Here is a 24156-nt window from a genome sequence, read left to right on the forward strand (position 1 = left end):
TGGATCCTTAACCCACTGAGCGAGGCCAGGGATTGAACCCGTGCTCTCATGGATACTAGTCCAGTTTGTTTCTGCTGAGCCACAATGGGAACTCCTATTTAATTTAATTTAATTTATTTATTTAAGTTTTTTATTTTTTCCATTATAGTTGATTGACTATGGGAACTCCTATTTTATATAAGTAGTAAATGTTAAGTAAATGTTGAAAGGAGATCAAACATCTCAGCAAACTTGGCATTATTTTGGATAGTTTTAAAATCCTCTCTTGGAGTTCTCTTGGGGCACAGTTGGTTAAGGACCCAGCGTTGTCACTGCAGTAGCTTGGGTTGTTGCTATGGCGTGGGTGCAGCCAAAAAAAAAGGAAAAAAAATTCTCTTACAAAGAAGAATTGGGAGTTCCCATTGTGGCTCAGTGGGTTAAGAACCTGACATAGTGTCTGTGAGGATTTGGGTTCGATCCCTGGCCTTGCTCAGTGGGTTAAGGATCCATAGTTACTGCAAGTGGCAGCATGTGTCACAGATGCAGTTTGGATTCTGCATTGCTGTGGCTCTGTCGTAGGCCAGCAGTTAACAGCTCTGATCTGACCCCTAGCCCAGGAACTTCTATGTGCCGAAGGTATGGCCTTAAAATACAGAAACAGAAAACTTAGAATTATAGTGTATGTTGATGAAATTAGTATTTTTGATGGTGAATATTTTGACCAGACACCAATTAAATATTTTTTTATTGTGTTTTTGAAGACAAACCCACTAGGATATTATATACTTCAGCTTGTAGCATTGAAGCCCAATTTCTTAGTTTTATGTTCATAGTTTTAAAATATTTTGTTTTCTTGATTCTTTAAAAGTTACAGATGAGTTAACTTATTACTATGAGCAGTGACTGTAATTTAAGAAAATGATTTTTAGGAAGTCCCTGTGGTGGCTCAGCAGTAACGAGCCCGACTAGTATCCATGAGGATGTGGGTTTGATCCCTGACCTTGCTCAGAGGGTTAAGGATCCGGTGTTCCTGTGGCTGTGGCCTAGGCCAGAAGCTATAGCTTCAATTCGACCCTAGCCTGGGAACTTCTATGGGCCACAGGTGCAGCCTTAAAAAGCAAAAAAAAAAAAAAAAAACAAAAAAACCCAAAAACAAAAAAGATTTTTATACATATTACTGGAGAATATTCCATAGATTCTCTGAAAGCCAAGTTTTGATCTAATAGTGGTTTTATCATTTTTGTTCTCTTTTCTTTTTTAATTAGTAAATGTCAGGTTGATGTTTCATCTTGAATGCTTATAGAATACTTGCATACTATAGGAAATGTGTTGTTTTGGAAATAGTAGACAAAATCAGGATATGACATTTACATTTACCAGCTGAGTTTTCTTGAATGTGAAGAACTAAGTACTTTTTTTTTTTTTTTTTTTAATTTGGGAGTTTCCAGTCTTCTCAGTAGACTGCAAGACCTGAGCAAGTTCTCCTTTGTTAAATTTGGAGATGAGTTTGTATTGTTTCCATAGTGTTCTCTCCTTATATGAAAACATTGGGTATAGTCGGGAGTTCCCTTTGTGGCTCAGAGGTAACGAATCTGACCAGTATCCATGAGGATGTGGGTTTGATCCCTGGCCTGGCTCAGTGGGTTAAGGATCTGATGTTGCTGCAAGCTTCAGCGTAGGTTGCAGATGCAGCTTGGATCTGGTGTTGCTGTGGCAGTGGTATAGGCTGGCAGCTGCAGCTCAGAAACCTAGCCTGAAAACTTCTATGTGCTGCAGGTCCAGCCCTTAAAAAAAAAAAAAAAAAAAAAAAAAAAAGATGGTTACCCTTTTGAGGAAGGAGGGCCATATTTGACTTTGTTCTACATGCATAATCTATGCATTGAGTGTTTGGTCCTTCTTTCAGTATAGCTTTTAGCTCTTTGTTATTCAGGATGCAAACTTAAATATTTGTTTTCCCTGCATTATTCTTTGGGTAACTGACTTTTTTTGAGGGAGAGTTGGCTGATAACCCTCCCCCCCCCCTTTTTTCTTCTTTTTAATAGAAAAAGCCTATGTGGCTGTGGGCTTTGCAATATGTTGTGTTTGTGTGTGTTAAAATATACTAAATATAAAATGTATTATTTTAACTTTTTTTTTTTTTTTTGTCCTTTTGCCATTTCTTGGGCTGCTTCCACGGCATATGGAGGTTCTCAAGCTAGGGGTCTAATCGGAGCTGTAGCTGCCAGCCTACGCCAGAGCCACAGCAACGCGGGATCTGCGTCTGCCACCTACACCACAGCTCGTGGCAATGCCGGATCGTTAACCCACTGAGCAAGGGCAGGGACCGAACCCGCAACTTCATGGTTCCTAGTCGGATTCGTTAACCACTGCGCCACGACGGGAACTCCCTATTTTAACCATTTTTGAGTGTACAATTTAATGGCATTAAGTATAGTTACAGTGGTATGTAACAACCATCACCACTATCTATTTCTAGAATTTTGTCATCCCATATACAAACTCTCTAAGATTAAGCAGTATCTCCCTAGCCCCTGGTAACCTATATTCTAGTTTCTATGTCTATGAATTTGCCTATCCCAGATACCTCATGTAAGTGGAATCATAAACTATTTGTCCTTTTGTGTCTGGCTTATTTCATTTAATATTATGTTTTCAAGGTTTGTCCATGTTGTAGCATGTATCAAAACTTTATTTTTATGTCTTAATATAATATTCCATTGTATGTATATACCACATTTTGTTTATCCCTTCATCCACTGAGTTGGATAAGTTGAGTTGTTTCTATCTTTTGACTTTTGTGAATAATGATGCAGTCAACATTGGTGCACATGTATCTGTTTGAGCCTACCCAGGATTGGAATTGCTGGATCATATGGTAATCCTGTGATTAACTTTTGGAGAAAATGCCAAACTTTTCTACAGTGGCTGCACCATTTTACAGTTATACCAGCTATGCAGGAGGTTTCAAATTTCTCCATATCCTTGCCAACACTTCTGTTCTGTTCTCGTTTCTAATAGCCATACTAGAGAGTATGAAGTGATATTTTATTGTGGTTTTGTTTTGCATTTCCCTAATGACTAATGATTTTGAGCATCTTTTTCTGTGCTTATCTGCCATCTGTCTGTCTTCTTCAGTGAAGTGTCCTCCCTATTTTTGAAAAATGGGTTGAGTTGTAAGATTTCTTGTATTCTAGACACAAGCCCTGTGTCATACATTGGAAGGTATTTTTTGATGTTTATATGGGAAAGAACTATTTCAGTTTCTATAATTTCTCCCCAAATTTTAAAGATCCTTTCATCAGTTAATTTACCCAGAATAAGTTCGTCACGTCTAGTTCAGTTCCCTAATGAAACTGGATTTTAGGATTATGTTTCCCTTGTGAGAGGTGATAACTTAAGTCATCCTTCAGTAGAAGTATATGAAAGAAATGTTTTGCTTTCTGATAATGTTGTTAGTTTCTTCATAGGAATTGTAAAATTATGATCTTGGATTTTCAGCAGATAAGAGTGTTATATTTAAAAGTGCTGTGCCTGCCTTTCTAATGCCAATTAGAAGTACATAAAATACAGTTAACTCCTAATGAAATTTGCAAAGTTTTTGTGAATTTTAAATTTTTAGATATACTTTTTACGTATATGTTCAAAATATGAAAGGTGTCCTAAATTTTTTCTTTACATGCATAGTGAACATTTTTTGAATAAAAATGAGAACATAGAGTCTTTCAAAAGATTTTTTAGATTTATTATATGATGAACATTTTAATTATACATAAATTATAAGTTGTACCTTTTTCTTTTAATCCTCTGGAAAAGAATTAAATAGCAAAAGATTACATTAAAAATTAGAGGAGATTTCTTGTGGCACAGCAGGTTAAGGATCTGGCATTGTCACTGCAGTGGCTTGGGTCGCTGATCTGGCGTAGGTTTGATCCCTGGCTTGGGAACTCACATCCACGGGCATGGCCAAAAACAAAAAAATTTAGATTGACACTTGGAAATGCACAGAATATTCGGGATTTATTTTGCTTTCCATCCAGTAAGAAGTGTTTGAAGTCATCTCATTTTTTCTTTTTTCTTTTTTTTTTTTGGTCTTTTTTCTATTTCTTTGGGCCGCTCCCACGGCATATGGAGGTTCCCAGGCTAGGGGTCGAATCGGAGCTCTAGCTGCTGGCCTACACCAGAGCCACAGCAACTCGGGATCCGAGCCGCGTCTGTGATCTACACCACAGCTCACGGCAACGCCGGATCGTTAACCCACTGAGCAAGGGCAGGGACCGAACCCGCAACCTCATGGTTCCTAGTCGGATTCGTTAACCACTGCGCCACGACGGGAACTCCTGAAGTCATCTCATTTTTTCAGTAAGATCATTTTCACTTAATGAATTAAATTAAAATGAAGTAAAATAACTACTTCTAGGAATAGTTTGTACTTTTAGGATTTATAAGTTACTTTGATTACTGTGGTTATCTTAGGTATAGTATCCTTTTTTTTTTTCTTTTTCTTTTTTAGGGCCGCACCCACAGCATATGGAAGTTCCCAGGATAGGGGTCAAATCTGAGCTGCAGCTGCTCTCCTACACCACAGCTCACAGCAACGCCTGATCCTTAACCCACTGAGCAAGGCCAGGGATCGAACCTGCATCCTCATGGTTCCTAGTCGGGTTCGTTAACCACTGGGCCACAAAGGGAGCTCCCTAGTATCCTTTTTTAGAAGGCAAAAATTCCTTAAAATTTCTGATTCATTTCAGCTAAGTGTTCTAGAAAGGTGGAAGGTAGTTTAGTAAATACTATATTTAAAAAGAGGGCAATAAAATAATGTAGTTAAAACATTTGTAAATATTTGCCTCAAAAAAGTAAAATGTGAGTGTAAAAGCCATTTTAAATGTCATTCTGCAACCCTTCTCCCATACATACATAATGTAAATTGTTTAAAAGTAAGAAACATTTTCAAAAACTATTTTTGGAAAATTATTGCTATGCAACAGTAATATTCACTTTATTTTTTTCAGATATGGCCGTGTGGAAAGTGTCAAAATTCTCCCCAAGAGGGGTTCTGAAGGAGGAGTGGCTGCCTTTGTGGATTTTGTGGACATCAAAAGTGCACAGAAAGCTCACAACTCAGTCAACAAAATGGGAGATAGAGACCTACGCACGGATTATAATGAACCAGGCACCATTCCAAGTGCTGCTCGGGGATTGGATGATACAGTTTCCATAGCATCTCGTAGTAGAGAGGTTTCTGGGTTCAGAGGAGGTGGTGGGGGGCCTGCTTATGGCCCCCCACCATCACTTCATGCACGAGAAGGACGTTATGAGCGGAGACTTGATGGGTAAGTTCCAAGGTTTCTGTAGGCAGGTATTTTGTATTTGATATGGTGAGAAACAGAAACTCATATTTAGGGGCCCCAGATGGATTTAAAGTTTTGGGCATTCTCAATGTTTCCTATTTTGGGTTGGAAACGGAAGTGATTTCTATCCCAGTGGCTGGTATCTTATGGAATCATAGAGGATATTTCCTGCAGCTGGTTGGATATCTACTCCTGAGATCTAAAATGGTGGAAGATTTTGTATGGCAGCGTCATTTTTGGAGTTACCTGTCTTCTAGAATTAATTATTCCTTCTCTTGGATAATGTTAAGGCCTTCCTTGGATATATCCCTTCTACCTGATGGAGCTACTTGGCTGCAGATTTTCTGGTTGTACTAATTGGAATATTTCTGGAATATTAGTGCCTACAGATTCTTTTAGAAGTTGATCTCTGCTTCTCAGTTTTCACTACATCAAGTGTACAAATGAATTGGATTGTCACCAAAAAACCTAGCAGACCATATGATTCAACCTCTTGGATTCTACAAACAATATTTAAACCTGGAAATATGTACTTGGATGAAGAAGAGTGAAGGCAATGCTTGATTTTTCCATTTTGGATCTACACATTTTCCATGTTGGAATTATACTCCTTGATGGCATGGGGAAAAAATCGAGATGACGGACGTTCCTAAATCCTGGAATATAGCCATTCTTTTCTAATTGCTGGAATGTATGGGATGTCATACAGTCAAGATTCCATTAGCCCAGGAGAAGAGGATTATTATCTTGTTTCTTAAGCAAGTTGCTGGCTAATTAAGGTACTTTAGCTTTGAAAACATGGTGACCATCAGTTGTGGATACAGCAATCAAAACTGACTGTGCTGGATGGCTACAAAGGCGAACTCTTGGCGAGCAACCGTGTCTTCTTCATTTGGTGGAATCGTAGAGGATGTGTCCTCTTCTGTCAGCTGCCTGATTCATACTTAGGGCTGGAAATTTTTGTGAATGTGGATCAATTTATAATTTTCTACTATCTCAAGAAAGAAGTCTGGGGGTTTGAGAGTTACAGTTTGTCTGGGACTGCTTGCTTCCAGTGGAATTATTTTATCTGGTCATTAAGATTTTTTTTCCTTGTGGTTCATCTAAATATCATTTGACACCCTTGCCCATTAAGAAGGTGGATTACCCCCATAAGAGGGGCCAAAATTGGGGAAGTTATGTTCACAATTCTCTCCCTAGATTTAATTGGGATTATAGGTCGTGTTTCCACACTTGGAAAAGGTTGGTATGTCCTGACCTGTGTATATTAGCCCCTCTCTTAACCCAAGTCAAACTTTTCTTTTTTTCCCACTAACTCTAGAATTGTTTAGTACTAATAGATGAATCAAAGAATAGCTATTAGATTTCAGTTCTGCTAGCTCTTGTGCCTGCCTTCCGTATCTTCCTAATGAATAAGAACTTGTGTATTTATAAAATATCAGCTGTAGCAGTTAATTCTCCTAGAACTATTGCCTATTGCTTCTATTATATCATTAATAACAGCTCTTACTGATTAACATTTGATAGGGTAGTCATTGAATTATTTATGAAATTTTCTCTTAAGTCTGAGAGGAAACCCTGCTTGTTTGTTAGACATGGAAGTATCTATCCAAACTCCAAAAACATAGTGGATAAAAAAGAGAAAGTCATTTAATACATTTAAGTAGGAAAGCTAATACTGAATTTTTTGCCATGCCAGTTGCTTTTCATAATAGCAGCAAAAAGCAAAAACAACCTAAGAGAAGGTATAGTTGCTACTAAGTGAAATGGTGGATGAAAATGAAGGTTAGTGGAGAGATTTGGAATCTAAGCATATATTATCAACATAGTATTAGTTGTAATAGTTTGCCATATTTTCTTCTTTGGAGAGATCCTAATTCTTCTGTATCTTTCATGATGCCTTATTCACTTTTGATAGAAGATAGATCCAAAAGAAAGGTTGAGAAGAAACTCAACCTCAAGTTTGAGATTCAAATGAAATGGTCTTTTAGGAACTGTCTTAATTAGAGAATTTAAGATTTCTTTATAGGATTGGGATTGATTTTTAATATTGAAACTTAATTGCATGTGTGTAATTGTACATGCAACAGTTTTTGTCCTCTCAGGTTGACAAGTATTCATGCCCTAAAGAAAAAAAAAATGAGTTAAACCATTGCTAATAGCAATCTTTATTTATCGTATCTTACAGTTCCCAAAGTTGCATTATTTCATCATAGGCAATTTATGAGTATAGTAAAACCCTAAGAGAATATATTTCCTGTAACTATTAAGTATATACATTAGCAAATTGAATCATGAAATAGGCATTTAAAAAATTATGTGGAATTCGATAACAAAAGGAAATAAAATAAGTATTATTCTTTAAGTTTATCAGAGAATAGCATGTGGCAACCCAATATTTTGATGTCTTAAGTGGTTTTTTGGTTTGATTTTTTCTTTTTAAGATTCCACCTTTATTATTCAATGTGATCATTTGGGCACAGCAGTTTACATAATTTAGTAATTTTTATAATTATCCGATAAATTGAAATTTAATAAGAAAAGCTATACTTAAATTTTTTCCATACTTAGAAAATGCCCTCCTACTGCTGGGACATGGGCATGCATTCCAATGGGGCTTTCATGTCTGTGTTTAAAATACATCATGGAGGAGTTCCCATTGTGGCGCATTGGAAACGAATCCAACTAGGAACCATGAGGTTGCGGGTTCAATCCCTGGCCTCGCTCAGTGGTTTAAGGATCCAGCGTTGCTGTGAGCTGTGGTGTCGGTCGCAGACGTGGCTCGGATCTGGCATTGCTGTGGCTGTGGTGAAGGCAGCTATAGCTCCATTTAGACCCCTAGCCTGGGAACCTCCACGTGCCTCAGGTGCGGCCCTAAAAAGCAAAAATAAATAAAAAAAATATATATATCTAAATACAAATATTTATATGTATATATCTCTCATGGAAATTTTGCCTGAAATATATTTGCACAGTAAATAGAGTTTCTTATATATTTTAATCAGATGAAGGTATAGAAGACTTTGATATTACAATGATAGTCTCTTCTTGTTCCACTAAATCTAAAATAAAAAGGAGATGGCATATGTATATTTCCATATGTAAGCCAGAAAATCCCTGATAAAAAGAGCAACGGATTTTCGGAACACTAGTCATGAAAGCCCAATATACCATTACAACAGTGATTGCTCAGCTGTGAAGATAATTTTTGGAGTCAAGTAAAATGTTAAGCTTGTTAGTGTATGCTTACTAAGTAGGTTAATGCTGTTTCAAAAATGACCAGCAAAGACAAAGACAGTGCTGAAGTGAATGTTTGCATGACTTGCTTTTAGTTTTGCTTTCCCCTTTCTGATTGATTAAATGTTTTTCCCCCCCTCCTAAATGCAGGGCTTCAGATAACAGGGAGCGTGCTTATGAACATAGTGCCTATGGACACCATGAACGGGGGACGGGAGGATTTGATCGGACAAGACATTACGATCAGGATTACTATAGAGATCCTCGAGAGCGGACTTTACAACATGGGCTCTATTATACTTCTCGGAGTCGAAGTCCAAACCGTTTTGATGCTCATGACCCCCGATACGAACCTAGGGCTCGGGAGCAGTTTACACTGCCCAGTGTGGTACACAGGGATATCTACAGGGATGATATTACCCGGGAGGTACGAGGCAGAAGGCCAGAGCGGAATTACCAGCACAGCAGGAGTCGGTCACCACATTCATCCCAGTCTAGAAATCAGTCTCCTCAGAGGCTGGCTAGCCAAGCGTCTAGACCCACAAGGTCCCCTAGCGGCAGCGGCTCTAGGAGTAGATCCTCCAGTAGTGATTCAATCAGCAGCAGCAGTAGTACCAGCAGTGACAGGTAGGTTAACAGCCTTTTGTTATAACAGACAAGCTGTTGAATAAATTGTCACAAATTCACTATGATCAGTGGTACTGGTTTTTAGTATAGTAATATTTTTAAGAGAAAATAATCTTGGGTCTGCATATAATGAGTGAAGAAACTTTGATTAGCTTTGTGGCTGTTGAATTAATCATTCTGCCAAGTACCGGAAGCTAAATGATGATTTGTAAACACTTTTTCCTCTAGATGTTCAATATTAAAATTGCCAGAAAGGAAGAACAATGGTAACTTTACTCATGTGGAGCAAATATTGTGCCACAATGTGTGGTATTTTTTTAAAGTTCTTGATTTCTTAGGTATATGATACTGTTTCTATTATTTTGGTTGAAAATTTATAAAAGCTGTTTGAGTAAAGATGTATTGGTGAAATATATCATTGACACTTTTATTATCAATGACTAAATTGATTTATGTACATTTTAACTAATTTTAACATCAAGGTGGTAGTCAATTTGTAAACTCAAGTTGGAAAACTTTCTTTGGCCACCCCATGGTGTATGGAGTTTCCGGTCCTGGGATCATACCGGAGCCACAGTTGTGACCTATACCACAGCTGGAGCAATACGGGGTCCTTTAACCTGCTCTGCTGGGTCAGGGATCCAGCCTTTGTCCTGGCGCTGCAGAGACTCTGTCCATCCCGTTGTGCCACAGCCGGAATTCCAGAAAGCTTTTTTAAAATTCAGGTTGTAGCTTTGCTGTTCACTAAGGCTGAGTAAGCTAATTTCATGATTTAGGAGTTTTTTCCAAAGGAGTTTTTTTCCAAAGATAACATAATAAATTGCAAGTACCCTTAACAGCAAACAGCTTGGAAGTTATGGTTATGGGTTTTGAAGTCATAGATCAAGATAGATGGTATAGCTTACTACTTTTATAATTTTAGACAGGTTCTTTAAGCTCTCTGGGTCTCAGCTTTTTCATCTTTTATAAGAACCGTGCTTCATAAAGTTATTGTGAAGATTGAAAGGAGAAAATATGTAAAGTGCTTAGCTTGATACCCAATATGTTGAATACATACTGCTTCTAATAATTGCTAGCTATAATTATTCCTACTGCTATAGATGTTGATATTCTTTGAGTATTTCCCATTTCTAGTTATTGTTATTCAACCTTTTAATCCCAGATATTCTAATTTTAAATTTAGATGGTATCTACTTTATTTTATTTTTATTTTATTTATTTATTTTTGGCTGCTCCATGGCATGTGGAATTCCCAGGCCAGGGATCAGATCTGAGTTGCAATTGCATCCTATGCCGCAGTTGTGGCAACACCAGATCCTTAACCCACTGTGCTGGGCTGGTTATCAAAACTGTGTCCTAGTACTGAAGAGACGCTGCCAATTCTGTTGTACCACAGCTGAGAACCCCGGTGGTTTGTATTTTAAATTTATAAGATATAGGAGTTCCCCAGTGGCCTAGTGGTTAAAGATTTGGTATTGTCACAGTCTGGCTCAGGTTCAGTCCCCAGCCTGGGAATTTCCGTATGCCACAGATTTGGCCAAAAGAAGAAAAAAAAAATTACAAGATAGAAATTCTCTGACTTGATTAAGTTAGGTTATTTTTCCTTTAGTCTTTTTTTTTTTTTTTTGGCGGGGGGGGGGGTTGGGGGGCACACCTGTGGCGTATGGAAGTTCCCAGGCTAGGGGTCTAATTGGAGTTACAGCTGCTGGCCTACACCACAGCCACAGCCACGTGGGATCTGAGCTGTGTGTGCAACCTATAGCATAGCTCACGGCAACTCTGATACTTAACCCACTGAGTGAGGCCAGGGATTGAACCCACAGCCTCATGGATCCTAGTTGGCTTTGTTACCACCAAGCCACGACGGGAACTCCAGTATTTTCCTTTTTTTAATTGGCTGTATCCACAGCATATGGAAGTTTCTGGGCCAGAGATTTAATCCAAGCTGCAGCTGGGGCAACACTGGATCCTTTAATCCACTGTGCCAGGCCAGGGATCAAACCCACTCATCCACAGCCACCTGAGCTGCTGCATAAACACTGTGCCAGAGTAGGAATTCTCCTCCTTTAGTATTGCCTGCTTAGAATTAATTTTAAAAAAGTAAATGATCATGTAATTGATGAATGGCTCCTTTTAGGTCTCCTAAATTTTCTAATTCAAAATAATAAATGGAAACATTTTATACATCTGTCTATTTAGATATAATTCAACCATCTGGAAGATGTAGCATTGTATAATGAAATAAGCACTTAGCTTAGGAAGTCAGGAGAGTTAAGTTTTGGCTCCAGCTTTGCAGCTCTGTGACATTAATGAAATCCTTAACTTTTTTGATTTCTTTCAGTATATTGTTGATTGACAGTATTCATTTGAATTCTATAAACTGATTATAAAATCTTGTCATGATTCACCTTTTTCTACATAGAATTGCCTAAGATACTCAAGTTTTAGTTTCCGTAAACCTACCCCACTAAAGGGATGGCACTGCATTCCATAGGATCAAAACTTTTTCAAAAGCTAACTGATTGTGTAAGTGTTGGAAGTTAAAGGAGAAACATGATTCAAGCCCTTCAGGATGGCATTGTATTTTGGTGGGAATTACAGTGTTTTGGATCTGGCCCTTGGCACTGTGGGCTCAAAAACTTGAACCCAGAGGTGATCTGATGAATTCGATGGAGGTAATCCCTGTTTATATAATCAAAAGAAACACTTATATGCTTCTGAATATTTACGTTCTGAATGATAACTGCCACAAATGCAGGATGAGCTTGGAAAATTTACATGGGGACTAAATTACAACTGTAGAGAATATTTCCTCTTCTGTCAGCTGCCTGATTCATACTTAGGGCTGGAAATTTTTATGATTTAGGGCTATGAAGGATATGTAGGACTTCAGCAAGCCGAGATGAATTTTAGGCTAGACAGGGAACATTGTGGGCAGAAGGAACAACTTGAATAGATACAGGTGGGTGGAAGAATGTTTTGAGAACAGCAAATAATTTAGAATGACTTAACCATGCTGATGCTTTTGGGTTTTATTCTTTATGCAGAGATGAACTGTTGAAGGGTTTTGAGAAGGGAAGTAGCTTGTTGAGATCTGTGCTTTAGAGAGGCATCTGGTGTCTTAGAACAGGAAAGGCTGAGATTCCGGTTAGGAGACCATTTCAGTATCTCGGAGAAGGAAAGCTTGGACCATGAGAGTGCCTAACTTGGGACAGGTAGGAGGGACATAGTATTGAGAACCAGATTATGTTGATTTATGAACCACAGAATGAACTTTTTGAAAATATAACCAAATGATGAGCCTTTGGTGCCATCCTGTAAGAACAGGGCCAGGTCTTCCCTTGTGCACACTGAAGAGCCAGTCAAGTGTATTGCCTGTCTCCCAGTATGTCAGCAAATAGTTGAAATACTTAGATATGATTCTTAATTAACATGAAGGTTAAAGCAGAATTGATAAATAGTTAAAAGATTTGGTCATTATATTATGACTGAAGCAAGTACAGAGAAATAAAATCCTTCGGTGTTCAGAGCATATTCATTATCCCTGGGTTCATCCCCTCTTTTACCAAATGTCCTCTTTTCCTTGTTGATTTCAGAATGTAGTATTTTGAGATGTTATATCAATTCAGAGTGTTCATTGCCCTTTTGGAAAATTAAGTTCTATTTTGTAATCTTTAAACTTGGTTGTGGAGTGGTGACATTCCAGGTTCTTTAAAAATGTTTAAAATCGGAGCTCCCGTCGTGGCGCAGTGGTTAACGAATCCAACTAGGAACCATGAGGTTGCGGGTTTGATCCCTGCCCTTGCTCAGTGGGTTAACGATCCAGCGTTGCCGTGAGCTGTGGTGTAGGTTGCAGACGCGGCTCGGATCTCGCATTGCTGTGGCTCTGGCGTAGGCTGGTGGCTACAGCTCCGATTCGACCCCTAGCCTGGGAACCCTCCATATGCCGCGGGAGCGGCCCAAAGAGATAACAAAAAGCCAAAAAAAGGTTTAAAATCAGCATATTATAGTAGACAAACTACAGCCTGGTTTTATCTATAGAAATAAGTTTCTATACTGTCTGTATGACTGACTGGGAGGTTAATCATCCACCATCCCTCTTAATTGCTACAGCTTTGGTGTAGATTCCTAGCATTGCATTTCAAATGAATAGACATAGGATTGATGACAGTCTAGTTGCGAAATCCTTATAAATGATATATCTACTGTTTCTGCCAAACTGTTCACAGTATTTAACTGGTGAGAATGGGGGCTTAATGTTACAAGCTTTCCTATGTGCATCCTTGTGCTTCTGTTTGTCTCTTTCTTTCTCTGTCTTGGTCAGTTAGGGAGTCAGCTTTTATTTTTCCAAACAAAACTTTAAATACATAAATTTGGGAGTTCCCGTCGTGGTGCAGTGGTTAACGAATCCGACTAGGAACCATGAGGTTGCGGGTTCGGTCCCTGCCCGTGCTCAGTGGGTTAACGATCCGGCGTTGCCGTGAGCTGTGGTGTAGGTTGCAGACACGGCTCGGATCCCGCGTTGCTGTGGCTCTGGCGTAGGCCGAGGGCTACAGCTCCAATTCGACCCCTAGCCTGGGAACCTCCATATGCTGCGGGAGCGGCCCAAGAAATAGCAAAAAGAAAAAAATAAAAAAAAAAAAAAAGAAAAAACATAAATTTCACAAAAGCATTTATTTTAAAAGCCCTTGGTTGAAGATGAACATATTTTATTTCTATAGTTTCCTATTATTGGTTCTTGGTGGTGGTGGTTTTTTCCTGTCATGTAAGAATTTTCTTTAATACAGGCTAAAGAAATTGCAGAGTTTGTTGAAATTAAATTAGTTCATAATATCCTTCCCTGCTATATTGAAGTAGTTTTTTTTTTTTTTTTTGTCTTTTTAGGGCTGCACTCTCTGCATATGGTAGTTCCCAGGCTAGGGGTTGAATTGGTGCTGTAGCTGCCGGCCTATACCACAGCCACAGTAACATGGTATCTGAGCCAAGTCTGCAACCTGCACAAGAGCTCATGGCAACACTGGATCCTTAACCCACTGAGTGAGGCGGGGGGTCGAACCCATGCCCTCATGGATACTAGTCAGGTTCCTTCTGCTGAGCCACAACATGAAGGAAGTAGTTTTAACTGAGGTTTGTTTCTCAGTTGTTTACTTTGATCACAGCTAAAGATGTTTAGGCTGGCTCAGGGTCCCTGAACTTGGATGGGGGAAAAATTACATCTTTTTACTAACTTGAAACTGAATTAAGCCTTATTACCTCCCAGTATAAAAGTAGGCAACAAAAACTAGTAAATTAACAGTATGATTTACTTCGTTCTCAATATAAATACACAAGTAATTTATTATTACTGTAGTACAGATATCTCAAAATTGGGCTTATGTTGATTATTACTGGAAAAGAGTTATTAAATTCAGTGCTAGATATTGCTATTTAATGTTACTAAAGAGACATTCCTATATCAAAAAATTAAAACATTTTAATAATATGTCCATATAATTCATTTTCTTTTAATTCCAATTTATCTTATTTTATGCATTTAGGGACATTATTCTGAAAAGTGATCCATAGTCTCTACCAGATTGATGAAAAGGGTGGTGGCTGCCCTTAGCCCTTGATTCTGCATCCTATAAAGCTTTACAGAATCAGTGAGGGGGAAATGGAGAAAAAGGTAATGGGAGGGAGTTGAGATTTAGATAATCCAAAACCTTTTGTTCTTGCATCCCTTCCCCCATGGTTATTTCCTTACCTTTTTTTGGGGGGGGGGGCTAAGTTTAACTTTTGAGTTTATATTCACTCATCCATTTATGTAACATAACTTGCCTTTTTTTTTGGCTGCACCTGTAGCATATGGAAGTTCCTGGCCCAGGGATCGAACCTGCGCCACAGCTGTGACAATGCTGAATTCTTAACCTGCCGCATCACAAGGGGACTCCAACAAATAGTGCTTTTTTTGTGCATCAAATTTATGAAATAAGATAGCTGGTGGTATGGAGCCCTAGGAGTAGAGCCCGTTTGGATTAAACACTGGCTATGGCTAATCCAAAACAAAATCTACATATGTGTAATTAAAAGTTAATATCTAATTAAATTAATCTTGAGTGTCCATGGCCTTTTTTTCCAGCTTTACCAAAGGCAGTCCCATCTTCTGAACCCTTAAAAATACTTTGGATGTCTCTCAGCCTTTTATATAATCTTAATTTTTTCTATCGTAGTTGATTTCTCAGCCTTTTTCTTTTTTATGATTTTTATTTTTTATATTGTAGTTGACTTAACCTTTTTCTTTCTTTTTTTTGGGGGGGGCCACACTTGTGGCATGTGGAAGCTCCCCCTCTAGGGATTGAACTTGTGCCACAGCAGTGACAGTGCTCAATCCTTAACCCACTGAGCCACCAGGGAACACCCCCCCCCCCTTTTAAGGACCGAACCCACAGCACATGGAGGTTCCTAGGCTAGGGGTCTAATCAGAGATATAGCAGCCGGCCTACACCATAGCCACAGCAATGCAGGATTTGAGCCACATCTGCAACCTATACCACGGCTCACGGCAATGCTGGAACCTTAACCCCATGGGCGAGGCCAGGGATCAAACCTGCACCGCCACGATGGGAACTCCTTTCTTTTTGTTCTGCTGAATCCTTTTGGTTCATCTGAAGAAGAGTATGTCAGGAGTTCCCATTGTGCCTCAATGGTAACGAGCCCAAATAGTATCCATGAGGATGAGGGTTTGATCCCTGGCCTTGCTCAGTGGGTCAGGGATCCGGCATTGCCATGAGCTGTCATATAGGTCACGGACAAGGCTCAGATCTGGTGTTGCTGTGGCTGTGGTGTAGGCCAGCGCCTGTAGCTCCAATTTCAACCCTAGCCTAGAAGCTTCCATATGCTGAGAGTGTGACCCTAAAAAAAAAAAAAAGTCAGCTAACTACAGACTTTTATTCTTTCTAATCACAAAAATAGGCATTTAGATAGAAACCCTTAAAACAAATGTAGTAATCAGAATAACTACATGAGGAGTTCCCATCGTGGTGCAGTGGTTAACGAATCCGAGTAGGAACCTTGAGGTTTCGGGTTCGATCCCTGGCCTTGCTCAGTGCGTTAAGGATCTGGTGTTGCCTTGAGCTGTGGTGTAGGTTGCAGACATGGCTTGGATCCCACGTTGCTATGGCTGTGGTGTAGGCCGGTAGCTGTAGCTCTGATTCGACCCCTAGCCTGGAACCTCCATATGCTGAAGGTGTGGCCCTAAAAAGCAAAAAAACCCAAAAAACCCCACAAAACTGTATGGAATGAAATTTCCTGAATTTTTCCTTGTATAGTTTATTATATTATTAGAATTTCTTTTGTCTTAAGTTGGAAGATACAAGGAAGAAGATTGGAGGATAGGAAAGGGAAGCGAAAGACATACAAATAAAATCATTTCTAGATCAGGAAAACTAACATGAAGTAGCCTTTGTAGTGTTTGTTTAAAGTAACAGGAAAGGGATAAGATCTGCAAGCAATCAGACTTTTCAGCTCTGACACTGTATTAAGATATGACATGCTTTATGCTCCTCTCTTGTCCAATATATAAGATTTCTATTAGAACGATTTACTTTTTATTGAAAGGGAAATGAAAAGTATTTCATATTGCTGGTGTTATTTGTGGAACATGTTTGTTTTATTTTATTTTATTTTTTTGTCTTTTTTGCCATTTCTAGGGCTGCTCCTGCAGCATATGGAGGTTCCCAGGCTAGGGGTCTAATCGAAGCTGTAGCCACTGGCCTACACCAGAGCTGCAGCAACGCGGGATCCGAGCCTCGTCTGCAACCTACACCACAGCTCATGGCAACGCAGGATCCTTAACCCACTGTGCAAGGCCAGGGATCGAACCTGCAACCTCATGGTTCCTAGTCGGATTCGTTAACCACTGAGCCACGATGGGAACTCCAACATGTTTGTGTATTTTAAATCATTTGTTTTGAATAAAATGCATCAGAACTTCCATAACCCTATTAATTTTTTTCTTAGACAATTTAAAAATATTTTATCTGGAGTTCCTGCCATGGCTAGTGGGTTAAGAATCTTACTGCAGTGCCTTGGGTCACTGCAGAGGCATGGGTTCAGTCCCCAGGCTGGCACAATGAGTTAAAGGATCCAGTGCTGGCCACAGCTGTGGTGTAGGTCGGCGTCTGGCTAAGATTCAGTCCCTGGCCTGGGAACTTCTATATTCCTTGAGTGCGGCCATCAAAAAAAATTTTTTTTTACCTGAATTATAGTTAAACAGTAATCAGAATATTGAACAAATTCTGGATTTTTACAACAGATAAAGTTAAAAGGAGTGTGACACTTGTAACTAAAAAAATGTTAGCAAAAAGTCCCTAATATAACAAGCTTTTTTTTTTTTTTTTTTTCTATAAAGAGCAGTTCTACTGGGTGCATTTTTATAGCTTTACTGAAGGCAATCCCATCTTCTTTTCACTTTGTGAATGAATGATCTAGATGTTATGGATTACAGTTTTCTAGAGGGGTAAGATTTATTCAAATATCCTTTCATCTATGACTTCATGAGGAAGTTTTGCAGTTAATTTAGTTGGTGAGAAAGAATTTCCTTTCAAGGTCATGTAGAAACATTTTCAGAATTGCTGTTACCCTGAAACGTCCTGAAAGAACATAGATGAGGCTGAAAAGATGGTTCCCAGTGATTACTGAATATGGTGGCATTGCTTGTATTAAAATGATAGTATACTTTTTCTAAATAAGCATACTATTTAGAATGTTGATTGGGGCAAGGAATGCTCATTTCATTAACTGGCTCTGTTTGTTTTTATATGTGTTATGTGCTAGGAACTGTCAGATATGGCACCAGTTTTCACAAATATATACATGAAGTGTAAGAGTCAGTTTCTTAAAGGTGTTAAAGAAATTAATAATTAATAATTTCTGGGAGGGATGATGGTTGCAATACTTACTTATAAAAACACATTTGTCTTGGAGTTCCTGTTGTGGCTAAGCAGAAATGAATCTGACTAGTATCCATGAGAACACAGGTTCGATCCCTGATGTTGCTCAGTGGGTAAAGGATCCGGCATTGCTGTGAGCTGTGGTGTAGGTTGAAGACTTGGCTCAGATCCTAAGTTGCTGTGGCTGTGGCATAGGCTGGCAGCTGTAGCTCCAATTCGACCCCTAGCGTTGGAACTTCCATGTGCTGCGGGTGCAGTCCTAAAAAGACAAAAATAAAAAAAAGAAGCATTACTAGGAGTTCCTGTTGTGGCTCAGTGGAAATGAACCCAGCTAGTATCCATGAGGATGCTGGTTCAATCCCTGGCCTCAGTCAGTGGGTTAAGCATCCTTTGTTGCTGTGGCTATGGCATAGGCTGGCAGCCCCAGCTCTGATTCAATCCCTAGCCTGGGAACTTCCATAGGCCCCAAGTGCAGCTCTAAAACAAAAACAAAAACAAAAAAGGCATTATTAAATAGCAGTAATTTCCTATCCTGGCTCAGCCAGCGGTAACAAAGCTGACTAGTATCCGTGAGGATTCGGGTTCGATCCCTGGCCTTGCTTTGTGGGTTAAGGATCCAGCATTGCCTTGAGTTGTGGTGTAGGTTGAAGACTTGGCTCGGATCCCGAATTGCTGTGGCTGTGGTGTAGGCCGGCAGCTACACCTCTGATTCGACCCCTAGCCTGGGAACCTTCCTATGCTGCAGGTGTGGCCCTGAAAAGACCCCCCCCCAAAAAAAGTCTGAAATTTTATCATCAAAAGTGATCTTATCTATGATAATGAATAGTAGACATAATTTTGGATTCAGTTGGAAACAAAATTTGTTTTGTTGCACTGTAATTCTTTATTCTCAGATATAGTTTGCGGGGCCAAAATTGATTGTATTCAGGTTTTTTTTTTTGGTTTTTTTTTTTTTTTAAGAAAATCATTAAACTAAAAATGATGCCTTCTTTTTCTTTTTCTTTTTGCTTTTTTTTGCTTTTGCTTTTTTTAGGGCTGCATTTGCAGCATAAGGAAGTTTTCAAGCTAGGGGTTGAATCAGAGTTGCAGTTGTTGGCCTATGCCACAGCCACAGCAACTCAGGATCCCAGCCAATTCTGTGACCTACACCACAGCTCACAGAACACCAGATCCTTAATCCACTGAGTGAGGCCAGGGATCAAACCCATGGATACTAGTCAGATTCATTTCCACTGTGCTACAATGGGAACTCCTAAAAATAATGCCTTTTAATCTCAGAAAAAATGATATAATTGAAGTAAATGGTTTTGAGGAAATTGGTGATTAGGAACCATGACCCCCCCCCCCCCACCGCCCCATTCTGTTTGTAGCTGCATAGGACTGGAGTTAGAATAGAAATTAAGCTGGTCTTGGGAGTTCTCTTGTGGCCCAATGAGTTGTTACTGCATTGCTGCTGTGGTGAGGGTTCAATTCTTGGTCCAGGAACCTTCCACATTCCTCAGGTGTGGCCAAAAAAAAAAAAATTTTAATTGGCTTATTGCCTAATACAAGCCTTTCTCCTTTTTGCTAGTCTGTTTGTATCTGTCAGTTTGACATGAGCACTTAAATTGAAATGGTATTTTTGTCATGGCTCAGTGAAAGCATGAGGACTAGTATCCATGAGGACGTAGGTTTGATCCTTGGTGTTGCTCAGTGGGTTAAGGATCTGGCATTGTTGTGAGCTGTGGTGTAGGTTGCAGACTCGGCTTGGTCTTAGACTTGGCTTGCAGGTCAGCGGCTACAGCTCTGATTCAATCCCTAGCCTGGGAACCTCCATGTGCTGCAGGTGCAGCCCTAAAAAGACAAAAAAAAAAAAAAAAAAAAAAAAAAAAAGGGTATTTTTGTTTTTTGAATGTGTAAAGAGAAGATACCTGTGCTCAGAGACCATTGAAACATAAATTTAACTAAAATACGATGATCAATGATTAGATATTTATTGATTTGAGAGATAAGAAACGAAGTGTATGTTTTCGAATCAGAGGACTTTCAAGGAGGAACAGTGAAGATTTATCAAAAAGCCTTTGAAAGAAGCCAGAGTCAAGGATAACAGATATTCTCAGGAATGATGTTTCTTTATATTTTTGCCCTTAATTTTTTTATTTAAAATGAAAACATGTACTTTTTTTTTTGCCACACCCGTGGCACATGGAAGTTCCCAGATCAGGGATCAAATCTGAGCCACACCTGTGACTTATGCCACAAGTGTCATCTCCTGTGCCACAGTGGGAACTCCTATACTCTTAAGTCTGAGTGAAATATTACATTTTAAATATTAAGTAGCTGATGTATTTCTGGATTTCACAGCCATTCTTGGTCTGTTTTATTATTTTCTTCTGCCTCATTTTTACTTTTTTTTAGATACATGAAATAATCAAAAGGGAGAATGTCTTGCCAAAAATCAGCGTTATGGATAAAATGTATTCATTACTCTGGACCTTTCCAGATATTAAATTATTTTGAAATTTTCAACTCTTATTTGTGATGAATGGCTTTATTGACTATGTGATTATTCTTTCCCCAAAATATTGGGGTATAAATTCTTTTAAAAGTTACCTTCTTGGAGTTCCCACTGTAGTGCAGTGGGTTATGGATCTGATGTCTTTTCAGTCGGCTCAGATTTGATCCCTTGCCCGGCACAGTGGGTTTAGGATCCAGTGTTGCCACAGCTGTGGTGTAGGTTGCACCTGCAGCTGGCAATTGATCCCTGGCCTGGGAACTTCCATATGCTGCTGATGCCGTGGAAAAAGAAAAAAAACGCAGAAACTTGGAGGGAGAAGGCGTATTAGTATGTCTGCAATCCTGGACAAAACTATTAGATTTGAAATCCACGTTAAGGAGTTCCCACTGTTGTTTAGAGGTTTAAGGACCCAATGTAGTGTCCGTGAGGCTGCGGGTTTGATCCCTGGCCTCGCTCAGTGCGGTTAAGGATCCGGCATTGCTGCAAGCTTCAGCTTGGATGTTGCTGTGGCTGTGGTGTAGGTTGGCAGTTGCAGTTCCAATTCATTCCCTAGCCCCGGAACTTCCATATGTGGCTGGTGCTGCCATAAAAAGGGAAAAAAATCCACATTATATTTTGTCTCATTGTAAGTGGGGCTGCCTTAAGTACTTTTACTTTCCAAAAGAAGTAGCAGTTGCTCATTCCCCCCTATTAATGTAGTTTTGGGGCTGTTTAGCAGCATACAATACATGTTTAGCTTTGTGTGCTTTGGAGAGAAGTACACCCACCAGTACACATTAATTTATATAAATATTTTGTTTTAGTTTAATGGTAGTATTTTTTTTTTCTATTCCCATCAGTGGCAGGCAAACTGAAGAGCCCAAATTTTGGAAACACATTCCTTTCTAGGCTACTGTATAGCTATACTTTGTTTTGGGGCAGTAAGCTACACACCTTGGTCTTTAAGGGTCATATTAACCAGCCAAGCCTTTTTTATGCCAAATATGGAAAATGGAAGTGTTTGCTTTCTAATTGCTCTGGTGGGCTTAACTTCCATTACGGATATCTAGAAATAGATCTGTCCTTTCTATTTTTCTTCTTCTGTCAAGTACAGCATTTCAGTAAGGCTTTTGAGAGGTGTAGGTGTTGCTTGCATTACTGTTCTGGGTGGAAGAGGCAGTCTGTCTTGGAAACAAGTGCTGAGCTGATCGTATTTGCTGTATTGGGAACCCTGCTTTGATTTAAGATCTGCTGCTGCTAGGGAAATGAGAACGAGGCAGGCTTAGCAATGAGAGCAAATGAGGAGAGCTCATCGTGTGCCGCCTGGGCAGCCAGTGCCTCTGAATGTTGTGGGGAAAGCTAGGAACTGCTTGTTTGTGACTCAAAACTAGCCTAAACTGGAATCATCCAGTTTAAGTTGGCTGCTTGCCAGCTCCCAGAGGCTTCCTTATTTTGCCAGAGTTTCTGCCCGGCCCTCAGCCCAGGGGGTGGGGCTTGCGCTCTGTGACTGGGCGGGTTATGGGGAGGGGCCGCTGTGAAGAGGCGGCGTTTCAGGTGAAGGCTTGGGGAGCGAAAAGACTACGATTGGTCTTAGCCAAAAGGCATAGAAACAATGGGGAGAGAAGACTAGAAGCTAGTGTGAACTCTGTTTTCAATACATCTTTCCGTTATTACTCCTTTGCTTTTAAAACTGTAACTTTCTGTCTTCTGCCCCCTGAGAATCAAAGCCTTTTTTTTTTTTTTTTGGAGAATCTAAGCGTTGAAAAACAGCTTCTGCACCATCGCTGCTTAAGTACATAATCTGCGTTTGGTGATGAATTTATTACCCCCAAATTAGTTAATTAATTAATATCCAAAGTTCCCCAGGACCTTACTTTTAGTTGTTAGTCTGTTTGAAGTAAAGACGTCTCTCTCCTATACCCCTTTTCATACTTTCCACTTGGGTTGTCCTCGGGTTTATTTTAGTTTGATTGGCTGTTAGGTGGAAGGAATGACAATAGATTTCCTGGGGTAAACTTGTGACTTGGTATCTTGTGAGTTTTAATTTAACCTTGATGTAAATTTTTAAAATGTTGCTTTAAAAATTAACAAGAAAGTAATTTAGGTCAAAGTGCTAAACAACAAACTTTAAAAATGCTATGCCAAATTGCATTTGCTTGACTTGGACCCAAACTTTAAAAAAAAATGCTTTTTTATGTTATGGCAGCTTTGTGCCTAGTGCTCTTTTTCAGTTTGCCTCCTGACAAATAAGAGAGTTAAAGGAAATAAGAGAATTAAACATGGCCTGATTCCTCTTCAGAGAATGTTCAGAAGTCACTAAGAAATATTAAAGACACAAATAAAAGAATACATTTATTTTTGTCTTTATCACTGCCAGGGCTGTACAAAATGTAAGTTCCTATAACTTGCTTATGTTTTAAACTTTTGGAATGAAATAGAAACCTCTATTAGTCTTTTTTCAGTTATGATAAAAGTTCACTCAGCAGTTTTAGAGACCTTGTTCTTGTCTTTTATCCTTTTTGTGTTTTCACTTGCAAGCTGTCTATTATGGTCATTCTTAGATGCTGTGACTTAATTTTACCCTGCCGTGAGCAAAGAGATCATCCATGCACACAAGTAAGGGAAAATGTGGCATTGTCATCTCACAATAAACATGAGTATTTTCTGAAGCTCAGAATTAGCTAAGATTTCATTACCCGTACCCTCTTACTAATTTTTTTTTTAAAAGTCTGTCTTAGAGTACAAACAATAATTGCTTTTATATATAAAGGATACTCTTGTAATTGCTTCTCCTGTGAGAAAATGGAAAGAGTATTCTTTGAAAATTTATTTACTAAAGTTATTACTCATTAAATTAAATCTTACTAAGGTCTTCTGCTGCTAGAAACTATATAAAGTCACTTCTATGGAATATCTTCCAGTCTACCTTGTAGGATAAATCAACTTTCTCTTTCCTGGTAGACAAGATAGTAAGTGAAATATATTTTAAAATTAACTTTGCAGAACAGTTATTTTTTCCCTAAGAATCTCAATCATACTTTTCTTGATATAGAAGAAATTAGAAATATATTCAAAGATATGAGGGTAGTAAGATATTCTTAGAATCAGGTGGGAAAACATTATAATTTTTTTTTTGTGTGTGTGTATTTTTAGGGCCGCACATGTGGCATATGGAAGTTCCTAGGCTGGGGGTTGAATCAGAGCTATAGCTGCTGGCCTCCACCATAGCCACAGCAATGTAGGATCTGAGCCGCGTCTGTGACCTACACCACAGCTCAGGGGAACACTGGATCCTTAACCCACTGAGCGAGGCCAAGGATCAAATCCGCATCTTCAGGGGTATTAGTTGGGTTCCTTATCAGTGAACCACAATGGGAACTCCATATATAGTAAAAGAAGGCTGAACCATTTTAGAATTTGATTTAGTTAATAACCTTTCGAGTTTTTCTTAATGACGTTAAATTAAAAAAAAAAAGCAAACTTTTTTTTTGGCTGAGGCATGTGGAAGTTCCTAGGCCAGGAGTCAAACCTGTGCCATGACAGCAACCCAAGCCCCTGA

General features: G+C 39.1%; 1 protein-coding gene across 3 annotated transcripts in view; it reads left to right on the forward strand.

Annotated features, from left to right (window-relative positions):
• The window catches only part of SPEN (spen family transcriptional repressor), a 91844-nt gene that overhangs the window by 18279 nt on the left and 49409 nt on the right, over positions 1-24156 (forward strand). Inside the window, exons 2-3 of one of the 3 annotated variants that reach the window (XM_084962852.1) lie at positions 4989-6569; positions 8715-9191. Coding sequence is in view for 2 of the 3 variants with exons in the window: in XM_021095393.2 (XP_020951052.2) it covers positions 4989-5309; positions 8715-9191 (798 nt within the window). In the remaining variant the exon portion in view is untranslated. The remainder of the gene's footprint in view (positions 1-4988; positions 6570-8714; positions 9192-24156) is intronic. The other 2 variants (XM_021095393.2, XM_084962851.1) reach the window with 2 other exon arrangements.

The sequence above is a fragment of the Sus scrofa genome, chromosome 6 (genome assembly GCF_054392235.1).
Source record: "Sus scrofa isolate SSC_HxYL_T2T_F1_AM1 chromosome 6, Sscrofa_HxYL_maternal_Yorkshire_Landrace_v2.0, whole genome shotgun sequence".
Lineage (NCBI taxonomy): Eukaryota > Metazoa > Chordata > Mammalia > Artiodactyla > Suidae > Sus > Sus scrofa.